General features: G+C 44.7%; 1 protein-coding gene across 2 annotated transcripts in view; it reads right to left on the bottom strand.

Annotated features, from left to right (window-relative positions):
* LOC110504415 (dedicator of cytokinesis protein 2) overlaps positions 1-14,644 on the bottom strand; it is a 136,807-nt gene that overhangs the window by 77,267 nt on the left and 44,896 nt on the right. For both annotated transcript variants that reach the window (XM_036969568.1, XM_036969569.1), the window contains exon 25: positions 5,811-5,953. In XM_036969568.1, coding sequence (XP_036825463.1) covers positions 5,811-5,953 — 143 coding nt within the window. The remainder of the gene's footprint in view (positions 1-5,810; positions 5,954-14,644) is intronic.

The raw sequence follows: 14,644 nt of genomic DNA, 5'->3' as shown, positions 1-14,644 counted from the left end.
ACCAAGACTTTCAGAGGATTCAGACAGTATATTAAACTACTAGAGACAGAAAGACAGTACACACAGACCAGAGATCTATAGGCTGCCTCTGTCTGTCTCCACCTCTGTCTGTCTGTCTCCACCTCTGTCTGTCTGTCTCCACCTCTGTCTGTCGGTCTCCACCTCTGTCTGTCGGTCTCCACCTCTGTCTGTCTGTCTGTCTCCACCTCTGTCTGTCTCTGTCTCCACCTCTGTCTGTCTGTCTCCACCTCTGTCTGTCTGTCTCCACCTCTGTCTGTCTGTCTGTCTGTCTGTCTCCACCTCTGTCTGTCTCTGTCTCCACCTCTGTCTGTCTCTGTCTCCACCTCTATCTGTCTCTGTCTCCACCTCTGTCTGTCTGTCTCCACCTCTGTCTGTCTGTCTCCACCTCTGTCTGTCTGTCTGTCTGTCTCCACCTCTGTCTGTCTCTGTCTCCAACTCTGCATGTCTCTGTCTCCACCTCTGTCTGTCTCTGTCTCCACCTCTGTCTGTCTCTGTCTCCATCTCTATCTGGCTCTGTCTCCACCTCTGTCTGTCTCCGTCTCCACCTCTGTCTGTCTCCGTCTCCACCTCTGTCTGTCTCTGTCTCTACCTCTGTTTGGCTCTGTCTCCACCTCTGTCTGTCTCTGTCTCCAACTCTGCCTGTCTCTGTCTCCAACTCTGCCTGTCTCTGTCTCCACCTCTGTCTGTCTCTGTCTCCAACTCTGCCTGTCTCTGTCTCCACCTCTGTCTGTCTCTGTCTCCACCTCTGTCTGTCTCTGTCTCCACCTCTATCTGGCTCTGTCTCCACCTCTGTCTGTCTCCGTCTCCACCTCTGTCTGTCTCCGTCTCCACCTCTGTCTGTCTCTGTCTCTACCTCTGTTTGGCTCTGTCTCCACCTCTGTCTGTCTCTGTCTCCAACTCTGCCTGTCTCTGTCTCCAACTCTGCCTGTCTCTGTCTCCAACTCTGCCTGTCTCTGTCTCTGTCGCTGTCTGGCTCTGTCTCCAACTCTGTCTGTCTGTCTCCACCTCTGTCTGTCTGTCTCCACCTCTGTCTGTCTGTCTCCACCTCAGTCTGTCTGTCTCCACCTCTGTCTGTCTCTGTCTCCACCTCTGTCTGTTTGTCTCCACCTCTGTCTGTTTGTCTCCACCTCTGTCTGTTTGTCTCCACCTCTGTATGTTTGTCTCCACCTCTGTATGTTTGTCTCCACCTCTGTATGTTTGTCTCCACCTCTGTATGTTTGTCTCCACCTCTGTATGTTTGTCTCCACCTCTGTATGTCTGTCTCCACCTCTGTATGTCTGTCTCTACCTCTGTATGTCTGTCTCCACCTCTGTATGTCTGTCTCTACCTCTGTATGTTTGTCTCCACCTCTGTCTGTTTGTCTCTACCTTTCTTTCTATCTCGGTCTGTCTGTCTCTATCTCTCTGTCTGTTTGTCTCCACCTCTGTCTGTCTGTCTGTCTCTACCTCTACCTCTGTCTGTCTGTCTCTGTCTCTACCTCTGTCTGTCTCTGTTTCCACCTCTGTCTCTGTCTCTGTGTCTGTCTGTCTGTCTGTCTGTCTGTCTGTCTGTCTCGGTCTGTCTGTCTCTGTCTCTACCTCTTTGTCTGTCTGTCTCTACCTCTGTCTGTCTCTGTCTACCTCTGTCTCTATATCTGTCTGTCTGTCTGTCTGTCTGTCTGTCTGTCTGTCTGTCTGTCTGTCTGTCTGTCTGTCTGTCTGTCTGCCTGTCTGCCTGTGTCCCTGTCTGTGTCTGGCTGGCTGTTTTGCCCTGTTATTCAATTTCCATTTTTATGTCAGTCTCCCTCTTTGTTTCTAGCTAAGTCACTGTTCTTCATCACAACTTATTTGTTCATTCTCTCTCTCTCTCTCTCTCTCTCTCTCTCTCTCTCTCTCTCTCAATTACATTTCAATTTAAGGGGCTTTATTGGCATGCGAAACATATGTTTACATTGCCTAAGCAATGAGGGAAATAGAGGCATAACTTCACTTCAAAGGTTCTGTGGTTCTATTCTGTCAACAAATTGCTTTAACAAGCCTTTGACAAGCTTTTGACAAGCCTTTAACAAGCCTTTAACAAGCCTTTGACAAGCCTTTGACAAAATGAACATTTATTGTGTAACTGGGAGTCTCGTCAGTACAAACATCCGAAGATCATCAAAGGTAAGCAATTCATTTTATTGCTTTTCTGACTTTCGTGACCAATCTACTTGGCTGCTAGCTGTTTGTAATGTTTTGTCTGCTGAGAGAGATGTCCTTAGATAAACGCTTGGAATGCTTTCGCCGAAAAACTTTTTTGAAATCTGACACGGCAGGTGGATTAACAACAAGCTAAGCTATGTTTTGCTATATTGCACTTGTGATTTCATGAAAATAAAAAAAATTAAAAATAATAATTTGCATTTGGCGCTCTGCAATTTAGTGGATGTTGACGAAAATGATCAATAAATTTGAACAAGCCTTTAACAAGCCTTTAACAAGCCTTTAACAAGCCTTTAACAAGCCTTTAACAAGCCTCTGACAAGCCTTTATTAACAAGCCTTTAACAAGCCTTTAACAAGCCTTTAACAAGCCTTTAACAAGCCTTTAACAAGCCTTTAACAAGCCTCTGACAAGCCTTTATTAACAAGCCTTTAACAAGCCTTGGACAAGCCTTTTAACAAGCCTTTAACAAGCCTTTAACAAGCCTTTATTAACAAGCCTTTAACAAGCCTTTAACAAGCCTTTAACAAGCCTTTAACAAGCCTTTGACAAGCCTTTATTAACAAGCCTTTAACAAGCCGTTATTAACAAGCCTTTGACAAGCCTTTGACAAGCCTTTGACAAGCCTTTAACAAGCCTTTAACAAGCCTTTGACAAGCCATTATTAACAAGCCTTTAACAAGCCTTTATTAACAAGCCTTTAACAAGCCTTTAACAAGCCTTTGACAAGCCTTTAACAAGCCTTTAACAAGCCTTTAACAAGCCTTTATTAACAAGCCTTTAACAGGCCTTTATTAACAAGCCTTTAACAAGCATTTGTTAACAAGCCTTTAACAAGCCTTTAACAAGCCTTTAACAAGTCTTTAACAAGCCTTTATTAACAAGCCTTTAACAAGCCTTTGACAAGCCTTTAACAAGCCTTTAACAAGCCTTTGACAAGCCTTTATTAACAAGCCTTTAACAAGCCTTTAACAAGCCTTTAACAAGCCTTTGACACTCCTTTAACAAACCTTTGACACTCCTTTAACAAGCGTTTAACAAGCCTTTAACAAGCATTTGACACTCCTTTAACAAACCTTTGACAAGCCTTTGACAAGCCTTTAACAAGCCTTTATTAACAAGCCTTTAACAAGCCTTTTACAAGCCTTTTACAAGCCTTTTACAAGCCTTTTAACAAGCCTTTTACAAGCCTTTGACAAGCCTTTTACAAGCCTTTGACAAGCCTTTTACAAGCCTTTGACAAGCCTTTAACAAGCCTTTAACAAGCCTTTAACAAGCCTTTGACAAGCCTTTTACAAGCCTTTGACAAGCCTTTAACAAGCCTTTAACAAGCCTTTAACAAGCCTTTAACAAGCCTTTGACAAGCCTTTATTAACAAGCCTTTGACAAGCCTTTGACAAGCCTTTATTAACAAGCCTTTATTAACAAGCCTTTAACAAGCCTTTAACAAGCCTTTAACAAGCCTTTAACAAGTCTTTAACAAGCCTTTATTAACAAGCCTTTGACAAGCCATTAACAAGCCTTTAACAAGCCTTTAACAAGCCTTTAACAAGCCTTTGACAAGCCTTTGACAAGCCTTTAACAAGCCTTTAACAAGCCTTTATTAACAAGCCTTTTACAAGCCTTTAACAAGCCTTTGACAAGCCTTTGACAAGCCTTTAACAAGCCTTTATTAACAAGCCTTTAACAAGCCTTTATTAACAAGCCTTTGACAAGCCTTTATTAACAAGCCTTTGACAAGCCTTTATTAACAAGCCTTTGACAAGCCTTTATTAACAAGCCTTTGACAAGCCTTTATTAACAAGCCTTTTACAAGCCTTTATTAACAAGCCTTTGACAAGCCTTTATTAACAAGCCTTTTACAAGCCTTTATTAACAAGCCTTTTACAAGCCTTTATTAACAAGCCTTTGACAAGCCTTTATTAACAAGCCTTTGACAAGCCTTTATTAACAAGCCTTTGACAAGCCTTTATTAACAAGCCTTTTACAAGCCTTTATTAACAAGCCTTTGACAAGCCTTTATTAACAAGCCTTTGACAAGCCTTTATTAACAAGCCTTTTACAAGCCTTTATTAACAAGCCTTTGACAAGCCTTTATTAACAAGCCTTTTACAAGCCTTTATTAACAAGCCTTTTACAAGCCTTTATTAACAAGCCTTTGACAAGCCTTTATTAACAAGCCTTTGACAAGCCTTTATTAACAAGCCTTTGACAAGCCTTTATTAACAAGCCTTTGACAAGCCTTTATTAACAAGCCTTTAACAAGCCTTTATTAACAAGCCTTTGACAAGCCTTTATTAACAAGCCTTTTACAAGCCTTTATTAACAAGCCTTTGACAAGCCTTTATTAACAAGCCTTTTACAAGCCTTTATTAACAAGCCTTTTACAAGCCTTTATTAACAAGCCTTCACTTTGTGTGTAGGAATACGTGCGTACAGGCAGGCATGGTAATATACCTAGGTGCCTATTTCTATGTGTGGGTCAGTGAATGTGTGAAGCCAAAAGGGGATAGATGTGAGGTAGTATGTGATTAATCTGCTGTTCACTACGGTCCCCTGTGTGGGATTGGTAAGCGCTGAAGCCTTCTGAGTGGTCAGTTTCAATCAATCACATTTATGTTTAAAGGCCCTTTTAACATCAGCAGTCACAAAGTGCTTTACAGTAACACAACCTAGACCCCAAAGTGCACGCAATGCAATGCAGTAACAGTAACACAACCTAGACCCTAAAGTGCACGCAATGCAATGCAGTAACAGTAACACAACCTAGACCCTAAAGTGCACGCAATGCAATGCAGTAACAGTAACACAACCTAGACCCTAAAGTGCACGCAATGCAATGCAGTAACAGTAACACAACCTAGACCCTAAAGTGCACGCAATGCAATGCAGTAACAGTAACACAACCTAGACCCTAAAGTGCACGCAATGCAATGCAGTAACAGTAACACAACCTAGACCCTAAAGTGCACGCAATGCAAGAGAAAGCACAGTGGTCAGGAAACTCCCTTGAAGAAGTGGTGGAAAATGTACCCAACTGTCATACTTGTGTAAAAGTAAATATACATTAATAGAAAATTACTCAAGTAAAAGTGAAAGTCACCAAGTAAAATATTACTGGACTAAAAGTATCTGGTTTTAAATATATTTCAGTATCAAAAGTCAATGCAATCGCTAAAGATGCACTTAAGTATCAGAAGTAAAAGCATAAATCCCTTTAAATTCCTTATACTAAGCAAACAAGAGGGCACCATTCATTTTTATTTTTTTACAGACAGCCAGGGACACACTCCAACACTAAGGCATCGTTTACAAATGAAGCATGTGTATTTGGTGAGTCTGCCAGATCAGAGGCAGTGTGGATGACAAGGGACCATTTTCCTGTCCTGCTAAGCATTCAACATGTGTCAGGGAAAATGTCTGGAGTAAAAAGTACATCATTTTCCTTAGGAATGTAGTGAAATAAAAGTAAAAGGTAAGTAGTATTTTAAAGTACTTTACACCATTGCCTAGAAGGAAGGGACCTAGGAAGAAACCTAGGCTCAAATGGGTAAGCAGTAAGCTGTGCCCTGACAGGCTGTGTCCTGATAGGCTGTGTGTGTGTCTCACCACATTGTCTCTGCTCAGGACCTCCAGGATGTTGTTGAGCAGCTCCACGCTGTTCCTCCGCTCGTCATGAGGCCCCTCCCCCATGTCCTTCAGCGCTCCACTCAGCTCCCGAAGCATCATGGGTAGAAGAATGTCACGGCACTCTGAGGGACACAACACATATTCAGGATGGTCAGGTTCCAGTCACACGCGCGCGCACAGACACACACACACACACACACACACACACACACACACACACACACACACACACACACACACACACACACACACACACACACACACACACACAGGTGATCAAACAACCGAACATATACAACAGGGTCTCTCAAACTGCACAACCACACACTGACCATTTAAACTGTAGTTCTGTCCTTGAGCTGTTCTTGTCTACTGATGTTCTGTATTATGTCATGGTTCATGTTTTGTGTGGACCCCTGGAAGAGTAGCTGCTGCTTTTACAACAGCTAATGGGGATCCTAATAAAATACCAAATACCAAACTCAATGCTCTCCATTCTTTAATCTTTCTTTCTTTCCCTCCCTCTCTCTAGCCGCAGGTAGACTAAGCACATTAAAAGCTCATTTAGGCAGAGGAGAGTCATTATTAACAGAGAGCAAGCAGGCAAGTCGTGCTGAGATAGCCTGGGTCTAACCTAGCACTCAATCACTGCACTGAGAGAGACAGGAAACCTAGCACTCAATCACTGCACTGAGAGAGACAGGAAACGTAGCACTCAATCACTGCACTGAGAGAGACAGGAAAGGTGGGAGGAAAGGGGGGGGGACAGGGAGGAGGAGAGGGGGATGGGGAGGAGGGGAGAAAATTGGGAGGAGAGGAGACTTGGCAGTTAGGGGAGGGGAGGGGAGGGAAGAGGGAGAAGAAGAGGAGTTAGAGGAGGGGGAAAGTAAAGAGAGAGTAGTACACTGCCAAGAGATGTACACAGATCAGTGATCCAGAGAAGGAGATGTACACAGCTCAGTGATCCAGACAAAGAGATGCACACAGCTCAGTGATCCAGACAAATAGATGCACACAGCTCAGTGATCCAGACAAAGAGATGCACACAGCTCAGTGATCCAGAGAAGGAGATGTACACATCTCAGTGATCCAGATGTGTTGTACACAGCTCAGTGATCCAGACAAAGAGATGCACACAGCTCAGTGATCCAGACAAAGAGATGTACACAGCTCAGTGATCCAGACAAAGAGATGTACACAGCTCAGTGATCCAGACAAAGAGATGCACACAGCTCAGTGATCCAGACAAAGAGATGCACACAGCTCAGTGATCCAGACAAAGAGATGCACACAGCTCAGTGATCCAGAGAAGGAGATGTACACATCTCAGTGATCCAGATGAGTTGTACACAGCTCAGTGATCCAGACAAAGAGATGCACACAGCTCAGTGATCCAGATGAGTTGTACACAGCTCAGTGATCCAGACAAAGAGATGCACACAGCTCAGTGATCCAGAGAAAGAGAGAATAAACAAAGATAAAGTGAGAAAGTTGATCTTCCTCCTTGCTACTGTTTATGTGAACAGTGAGAGATAAGAGACAAGACATTGTATTGACTCTCCTCTAATGTAAACATGTCCAAACCCAACCAACCACTCCTCCCCTACACAAGTTCTACTCAAACATATTGTGGTTACAATACAACACACCTGTCTGGTGATATATGAAATAGTAAGTTAGCCAGGATGGCCCAAAGGGCAGGAAGTTATCTCCTGTTTCTGCAGTGTGAGGTAGCTTGCTGTACACCGCCTGGACAGGACGCTAGTCTATCACTGAGCCATGAAATAGACTGGGCCAATATTTCTTAAAATGAGGTGAGAGGGAGAGAAGCTGAGAGGGTGAGAGAGGGTGCGGAGGTGAGAGAGGGTGAGGAGGTGAGAGAGGGTGAGGAGTTGAGAGAGGGTGAGAAGGTGAAAGGGTGAGCAGGTGAGAGAGGCTGAGAAGGTGAGAGAGGCTGAGAAGGTGAGAGAGGCTGAGAAGGTGAGAGAGGCTGATGAGGTAGGAGAAAGAGGGTGAGAAGTTGAGAGGGTGAGAGAAGGTGAGAGAGGGTGATGAGGTGAGAGAGGGTGATGAGGTGGGAGAAAGAGGGCGAGAAGTTGAGAGGGTGAGAGAAGGTGAGGAGGTGACAGAGGGTGAGGAAGTGAGAAAGGGTGATAAGGTGAGAGGGTGATAAGGTGAGAGGGTCAGGAAGTGAGAGAGGGTATTACTGTACCAGCCAAGAACAAAATAACTAAATTACCCAGCAAGCAATTTTCGAGACCAGACCACTTCAACCCTGTTTGTGCGTATGCACGTGCCTGTGCTCTGCAGGATGTATTTTGCCTATGAAAAGCGGGCCTCAGAGTGAGTGAAAGTTAAATGCTAAACTCTGGCTAGAGGAGACAATGGTGTTTAACATGTTCTCACCCACCAAGTCCCCCCCCCCACACACACACAGCCTGAAGTACTAATCTTTATTCCATTCTAAAAACTGTTTACTCTCTATAATCTCAGCTTTTGTTTATGTATTTGAGTGTGTGTGTGTGTGTGTGTGTGTGTGTGTGTGTGTGTGTGTGTGTGTGTGTGTGTGTGTGTGTGTGTGTGTGTGTGTGTGTGTGTGTGTGTGTGTGTGTGTGTGTGTATGTCTGTATGTGTGTGTGTCTAATTGAATAGAAATGGACAGCCATCCCTGGCTGGCAGGCAGTGGAAACAGCCATGATAAATCAGCAGCCAGCTGAAAAGCTACTTTCCATTTTTCATTTCATGCCACCGAGTCCCAGCCAGCACAATAAACTATCTAGCATGGTAATAAGGTGACATTCCAATTACTGGCGGGCATCTAAATCAGAGCCCTCTTCCTCCTCCTCTTCTTTCTCTCTTTCACTGGTTGGTTAGGATCCCTGTCTCAGAGTTAGATTGGGAAGGTAATAGAGGAGGCCAGTCCTGAAACAAGCAGCTACATCTAGGGGGTGGAAAGGACTGGTGGTAGTCCAAATCACTATTACTATCTCTCTGTGCCATCTCTGTCTGTCTGTCTGTCTGTCTGTCTGTCTGTCTCTCTGTCTGTCTCTCTGTCTGTCTCTTTCTCTGTCTGTCTGTTTCAGTCTGTCCGGCCGTCTCGCTCTGCCTGTCTCTTTCTCTGTCTGTCTGTCTGTCTGTCTGTCTGTCTGTCTGTCTGTCTGTCTGTCTGTCTGTCTGTCTGTCTGTCTGTCTGTCTGTCTGTCTGTCTGTCTGTCTGTCTCTTTCTCTGTCTGTCTGTTTCAGTCTGTCCGGCCGTCTCGCTCTGCCTGTCTCTCTTTCAACAGCATGCCAAGCGTATTGATCCATTAATTGTCTGTTTATTTGATTATGTCTACTGATGTGTTTAATTGACAAGTTAAGAGAGGAATAGATGAAGAAATTGATTTATTTGTCCCTGTCCACTCCTTGGCTCGTCAGTACGCAGTATCTGTCCTCTTCCTCTCAGATCCTTAGACATAGCCTTGTCCAAAATAACAAACAACGGACAGACAGACAGACAGACAGACAGACAGACAGACAGAATGAGAAACAGACAGACAGACAGAATGAGAAACAGACAGACAGAGAGACATTTCCCAAAATGACAAAACTCCATCTCCTCTTCTCCATTACTCCCCCTCACTCATCTCTCCCACCTCCCTCTCTTCCTCCACCCCTCTCCCCCCTCCCCCCTCTCCCACCTCCCTCCCCCCCACCTCTCTCACCACCCAACCCAACAGTTTCCATAGTAACTCATCGTTGCTTTCGGGATGGGTGTAGAGTAGTAATCAAAGATGGGTATGGACAGATCAGACAGTATGTGCTTCTAGGTTCAGCTGTGTGTGTTTGGGGTGTAAATGACTCATGTATAGAATAAAATACACAGTCTCATACAGACATAGACATACAAGTTTATACACATACTGTACACCTGCACACATATGTAGAAACAATATGAAAAAGTGTGAAAATGTATCAAGTCACTCCTGTAAGTCCCTCTGGACAAGAGAGTAAATGTAAATGTCCTTTGCCTCACTCTAAGTAGAATAACTGTCTGTTCTCTAGCTCAGTTAATACTGTCTATCTTCAGAAATCATATTGAGTTATCAGAAAGACCCACGTGATCATTTACTCAAAACTAAAAAGCATTACAAATGTATGGTCTCACCCCGACTTAATATATTGGATCAATTCTCTCTCATTCATTTGCTGTCTAAAACTAGGATGCGATGTTGATTGTTGGTCTGGGTAGCAACCGTATGGTCAGAGGGCTGGCGATGGAAGGAGAGAGAGATGGATGGTCGAACGATTGTCAGAATGTCCTCCGTCACTTCATCTGAAGACATTTAAAGACATTTAAAGACATCTATTTGATTTAGTTAGTCTTTTCAATTACCAGTTTTGTTATTTTCTTTTGTACATATTATATGTTTCGCTCACTTTCAAATAAAAGCCTCGCTCTGGGCAAGACAAGATCTGCTGCTGCTTCCTCCTCTCTGGTACAGTCCTACTGCAGGGCCTCCCCCCACAGACTGATAGACAGAGAGAAGGGTTAGCACACAGATTAGATTGAACCCTCTGGCCTGCTTTAGAGAATGAGCAAGAAAACAAATAAACAACGGACTCTTTTATTGTCTCTGCTTGTCCTGATCTGTCGTTCCTTTCTCCTACCATCCCATCCGGTATGGTTCCTTTCTTCTACCATCCCATCCGGTATGGTTCCTTTCTTCTACCATCCCATCCGGTATGGTTCCTTTCTTCTACCATCCCATCCGGTATGGTTCTGTTCTTCTACCATCCAATCCGGTATGGTTCTGTTCTTCTACCATCCCATCCGGTATGGTTCCTTTCTTCTACCATCCCATCCGGTATGGTTCTGTTCTTCTACCATCCAATCCGGTATGGTTCCTTTCTTCTACCATCCCATCCGGTATGGTTCCTTTCTTCTACCATCCCATCCGGTATGGTTCCTTTCTTCTACCATCAATCCAGTATGGTTACTTTCTTCTACCATCCCATCCAGTGTGGTGTCTTTCTTCTACCATCCCATCCAGTATGGTGTCTTTCTTCTACCATCCCATCCAGTATGGTTACTTTCTTCTACCATCCCATCCAGTATGGTTCCTCTCTTCTACCATCCCATCCAGTATGGTTACTTTCTTCTACCATCCCATCCAGTATGGTTACTCTCTTCTACCATCCCATCCAGTATGGTTACTTTCTTCTACCATCCCATCCAGTATGGTTACTTTCTTCTACCATCCCATCCAGTAGGGTTACTTTCTTCTACCATCCCATCCAGTATTGTTACTTTCTTCTACCATCCCATCCAGTATGGTGTCTTTCTTCTACCATCCCATCCAGTAGAGTTCCTCTCTTCTACCATCCCATCCAGTATGGTGTCTTTCATCTACCATCCCATCCAGTATGGTTCCTCTCTTCTACCATCCCATCCAGTAGGGTTCCTCTCTTCTACCATCCCATCCAGTAGGGTTCCTCTCTTCTACCATCCCATCCAGTATGGTTCCTCTCTTCTACCATCCCATCCAGTAGGATTCCTCTCTTCTACCATCCCATCCAGTATGGTTCCTCTCTTCTACCATCCCATCCAGTATGGTTCCTCTCTTCTACCATCCCATCCAGTATGGTTCCTCTCTTCTACCATCCCATCTGGTATGGTTACTTTCTTCTACCATCCCATCCGGTATGGTTACCTTCTTCTACCATCCCTTCCGGTATGGTTACTTTCTTCTACCATCCCATCCAGTATGGTGTCTTTCTTCTACCATCCCATCCAGTATGGTGTCTTTCTTCTACCATCCCATCCAGTATGGTTACTTTCTTCTACCATCCCATCCAGTATGGTTCCTCTCTTCTACCATCCCATCCAGTATGGTTCCTCTCTTCTACCATCCCATCCAGTATGGTTCCTCTCTTCTACCATCCCATCCAGTAGGGTTCCTCTCTTCTACCATCCCATCCAGTAGGGTTCCTCTCTTCTACCATCCCATCCAGTATGGTTCCTCTCTTCTACCATCCCATCCAGTATGGTTCCTCTCTTCTACCATCCCATCCAGTATGGTTCCTCTCTTCTACCATCCCATCTGGTATGGTTACTTTCTTCTACCATCCCATCCGGTATGGTTACTTTCTTCTACCATCCCTTCCGGTATGGTTACTTTCTTCTACCATCCCATCCAGTATGGTGTCTTTCTTCAACCATCCCATCCCGTAGGGTTACTTTCTTCTACCATCCCATTCAGTATCGTTACTTTCTTCTACCATCCCATCCAGTATGGTTACTTTCTTCTACCATCCCATCCAGTATGGTTCCTCTCTTCTACCATCCCATCCAGTAGGGTTCCTCTCTTCTACCATCCCATCCAGTAGGGTTCCTCTCTTCTACCATCCCATCCAGTATGGTTCCTCTCTTCAACCATCCCATCTGGTTTTGATGTGTTCAACCTGTCACACTGATTGTCTGACAGAATTATAGTTTGTGTAAATTGAGCCATTATTGCTTCTCATAAATGTTTCTGGGCAACCAGAAACAGATTAGCCATTGTGACAGACACGTGCGTTTGTGTGTGTGCGCGCATGTGTTTGTACAGTATGTGCCTGCCAGGCTCCTTAATCCATGGAGCGTATGTCAAATTAATCTAGAGGGAAAAAATCCAATCCGTTGAAACGTTACACATGGTCCATGGATGCAACCCTGTGTCATAAACCCTAGGACAGAGGCAACCAGTCCAAGAAACACACACACACACACACACACACACAAATCACACACACACAAATATCAAGAACACACACATAGACACCCCCCCCCCCCCCCCCCCGGCACACGAACACACACAAACATTCACTGCAGACAGGTAGATTCACTATGTATTGGGAAGCAGACAGGTAGATTAACTATGTATTGGTAGGTAGACAGGTAGATTCAACATGTATTGGGAGGCAGACAGGTAGATTCACTATGTATTGGGAGGCAGACAGGTAGATTCACTATGTATTGGTAGGTAGACAGGGAGATTCACTATGTATTGGGAGGCAGACAGGTAGATTCACTATGTATTGGGAGGCAGACAAGTAGATTCACTATGTATTGGTAGGTAGACAGGGAGATTCAGTATGTATTGGGAGGCAGACAGGTAGATTCACTATGTATTGGGAGGCAGACAGGCAGATTCAACATGTAGATACGTATTGGGAGGCAGTGATGTCAGACCAGAACCCATTAGCTGGTATAAAATGTACTCCCCTCCTGCATATTTGACTGGCCTAAATGCTCTCCCACAAACAGGCTCACATCTACAACCCAAGACCAAATACATCTCAATTACAATGAGTCAGCCCTTATTTAACGGCTCAGGGTTGAGACGGTATGAATGACTAAATAAATGGATAAGAACTTCAGATGAACAGGGAACATTTGAATTGGGTTAGGAATCGTCACACAGGGTGATTCATTAATGTCACAACTGACCAGTGACAGGCTCGGAGGGAGACAGAGGTACGCTGATGAGCTACATGAACTTTGCGTGTGTCCATCCAGCTAACAAACGCAGATGTCAATCTCTCTCTCTCTCTCTCTCTCTCTCTCTCTCTCTCTCTCTCTCTCTCTCTCTCTCTCTCTCTCTCTCTCTCTCTCTCTCTCTCTCTCCATCAACAATTTCCTCTCATCTCTCCCATGACATTACTCTTTCCTCACTCCCTCTCTCCCCCTCTCTCTCCCCTCACTCTCCCCTCTCTGTGTTAATGCAGAGTGACTCTGGGCATAGTGACAGTTGGCCATCGGCCGCGGTGCGCTCGGAGCCCCTAGGGGAATCAATCACCGCCAACGTGATCAATACGGGAGAAGCGTCCAGGCCATGCCACTCCGCGATGTTGAGCTCTCCACAACTCTACCCCCCCGTCCCCGTCCCCAACTATACCAGCTACCGGGCATGGCTGACTGATGACTCACCCATAGCAACGTCGTCCAAAAACAACATCGATAATCATCAACCGCAAACCAGCTAAATAACACACACACACACACATCCCAGACACAACAACATCTGTCACCCGGAGACAAAGACGGGCCAGGGAGCGGGGAACAGGGAGGAGAGAGGAAGAGGATGATAAGGGAAGAAGGGGAGGGGGGTAGCTGTCTGTCTAACTACCAATGAGCCTCTTCTGCTGCTGGTCTCTCTCTCTCTCTCTCTCTCTCTCTCTCTCTCTTTAACATATTCATTCCGATATCAGTTTAAAAACAAACAGTGGAGCGGGGCGCTGTGACAACGATGCCAAAATGTCAGACGTGTCTGTCTCCGTGGAGATGGTTCGGTAACGGACCACTTATCAGGAGCCAATTAGAGAACAGTAGCACCAGAGGTTTCCATCAATCAGACTGGGGGGGGGGGGGGGGGGGGGGGGGGGGGCTACTGAGGGAGAGGATTGGCCACTTATCACATCACTACTGGCCAATTAGATCTTCGTAATAGGCTCTGAGTGGAGGGAAGGAGAGGGAGTGAAGTGGGCCGTAGTGTGTTTGAATGGTGATGTAGGGTACTTAATTAAGGCTAGAAATAAGAACATATATTTTGTAGAAGTATTTAACTTTCATACATTCACAAGTGCAATACACCAAATTAGAGCTTAACTTCTTGTTAATCTACCCATCGTGTCCGATTTCAAAAAGGCTTTACAGCGAAAGCACACCATATGATTATGCTAGGTCAGAGCCTAGTCACAAAAAAACATACAGCCATTTTTTTAGCCAAAGAGAAGAGTCACAAAAAAAGCAGAAATAGAAATAAAATTAATCACTAACCTTTGATGATCTT

Source organism: Oncorhynchus mykiss, chromosome 31 (genome assembly GCF_013265735.2).
Source record: "Oncorhynchus mykiss isolate Arlee chromosome 31, USDA_OmykA_1.1, whole genome shotgun sequence".
Classification (NCBI taxonomy): domain Eukaryota; kingdom Metazoa; phylum Chordata; class Actinopteri; order Salmoniformes; family Salmonidae; genus Oncorhynchus; species Oncorhynchus mykiss.
The sequence above is the reverse complement of the archived record's forward strand: the minus strand, read 5'-3'. Positions and strand labels throughout refer to the sequence as shown.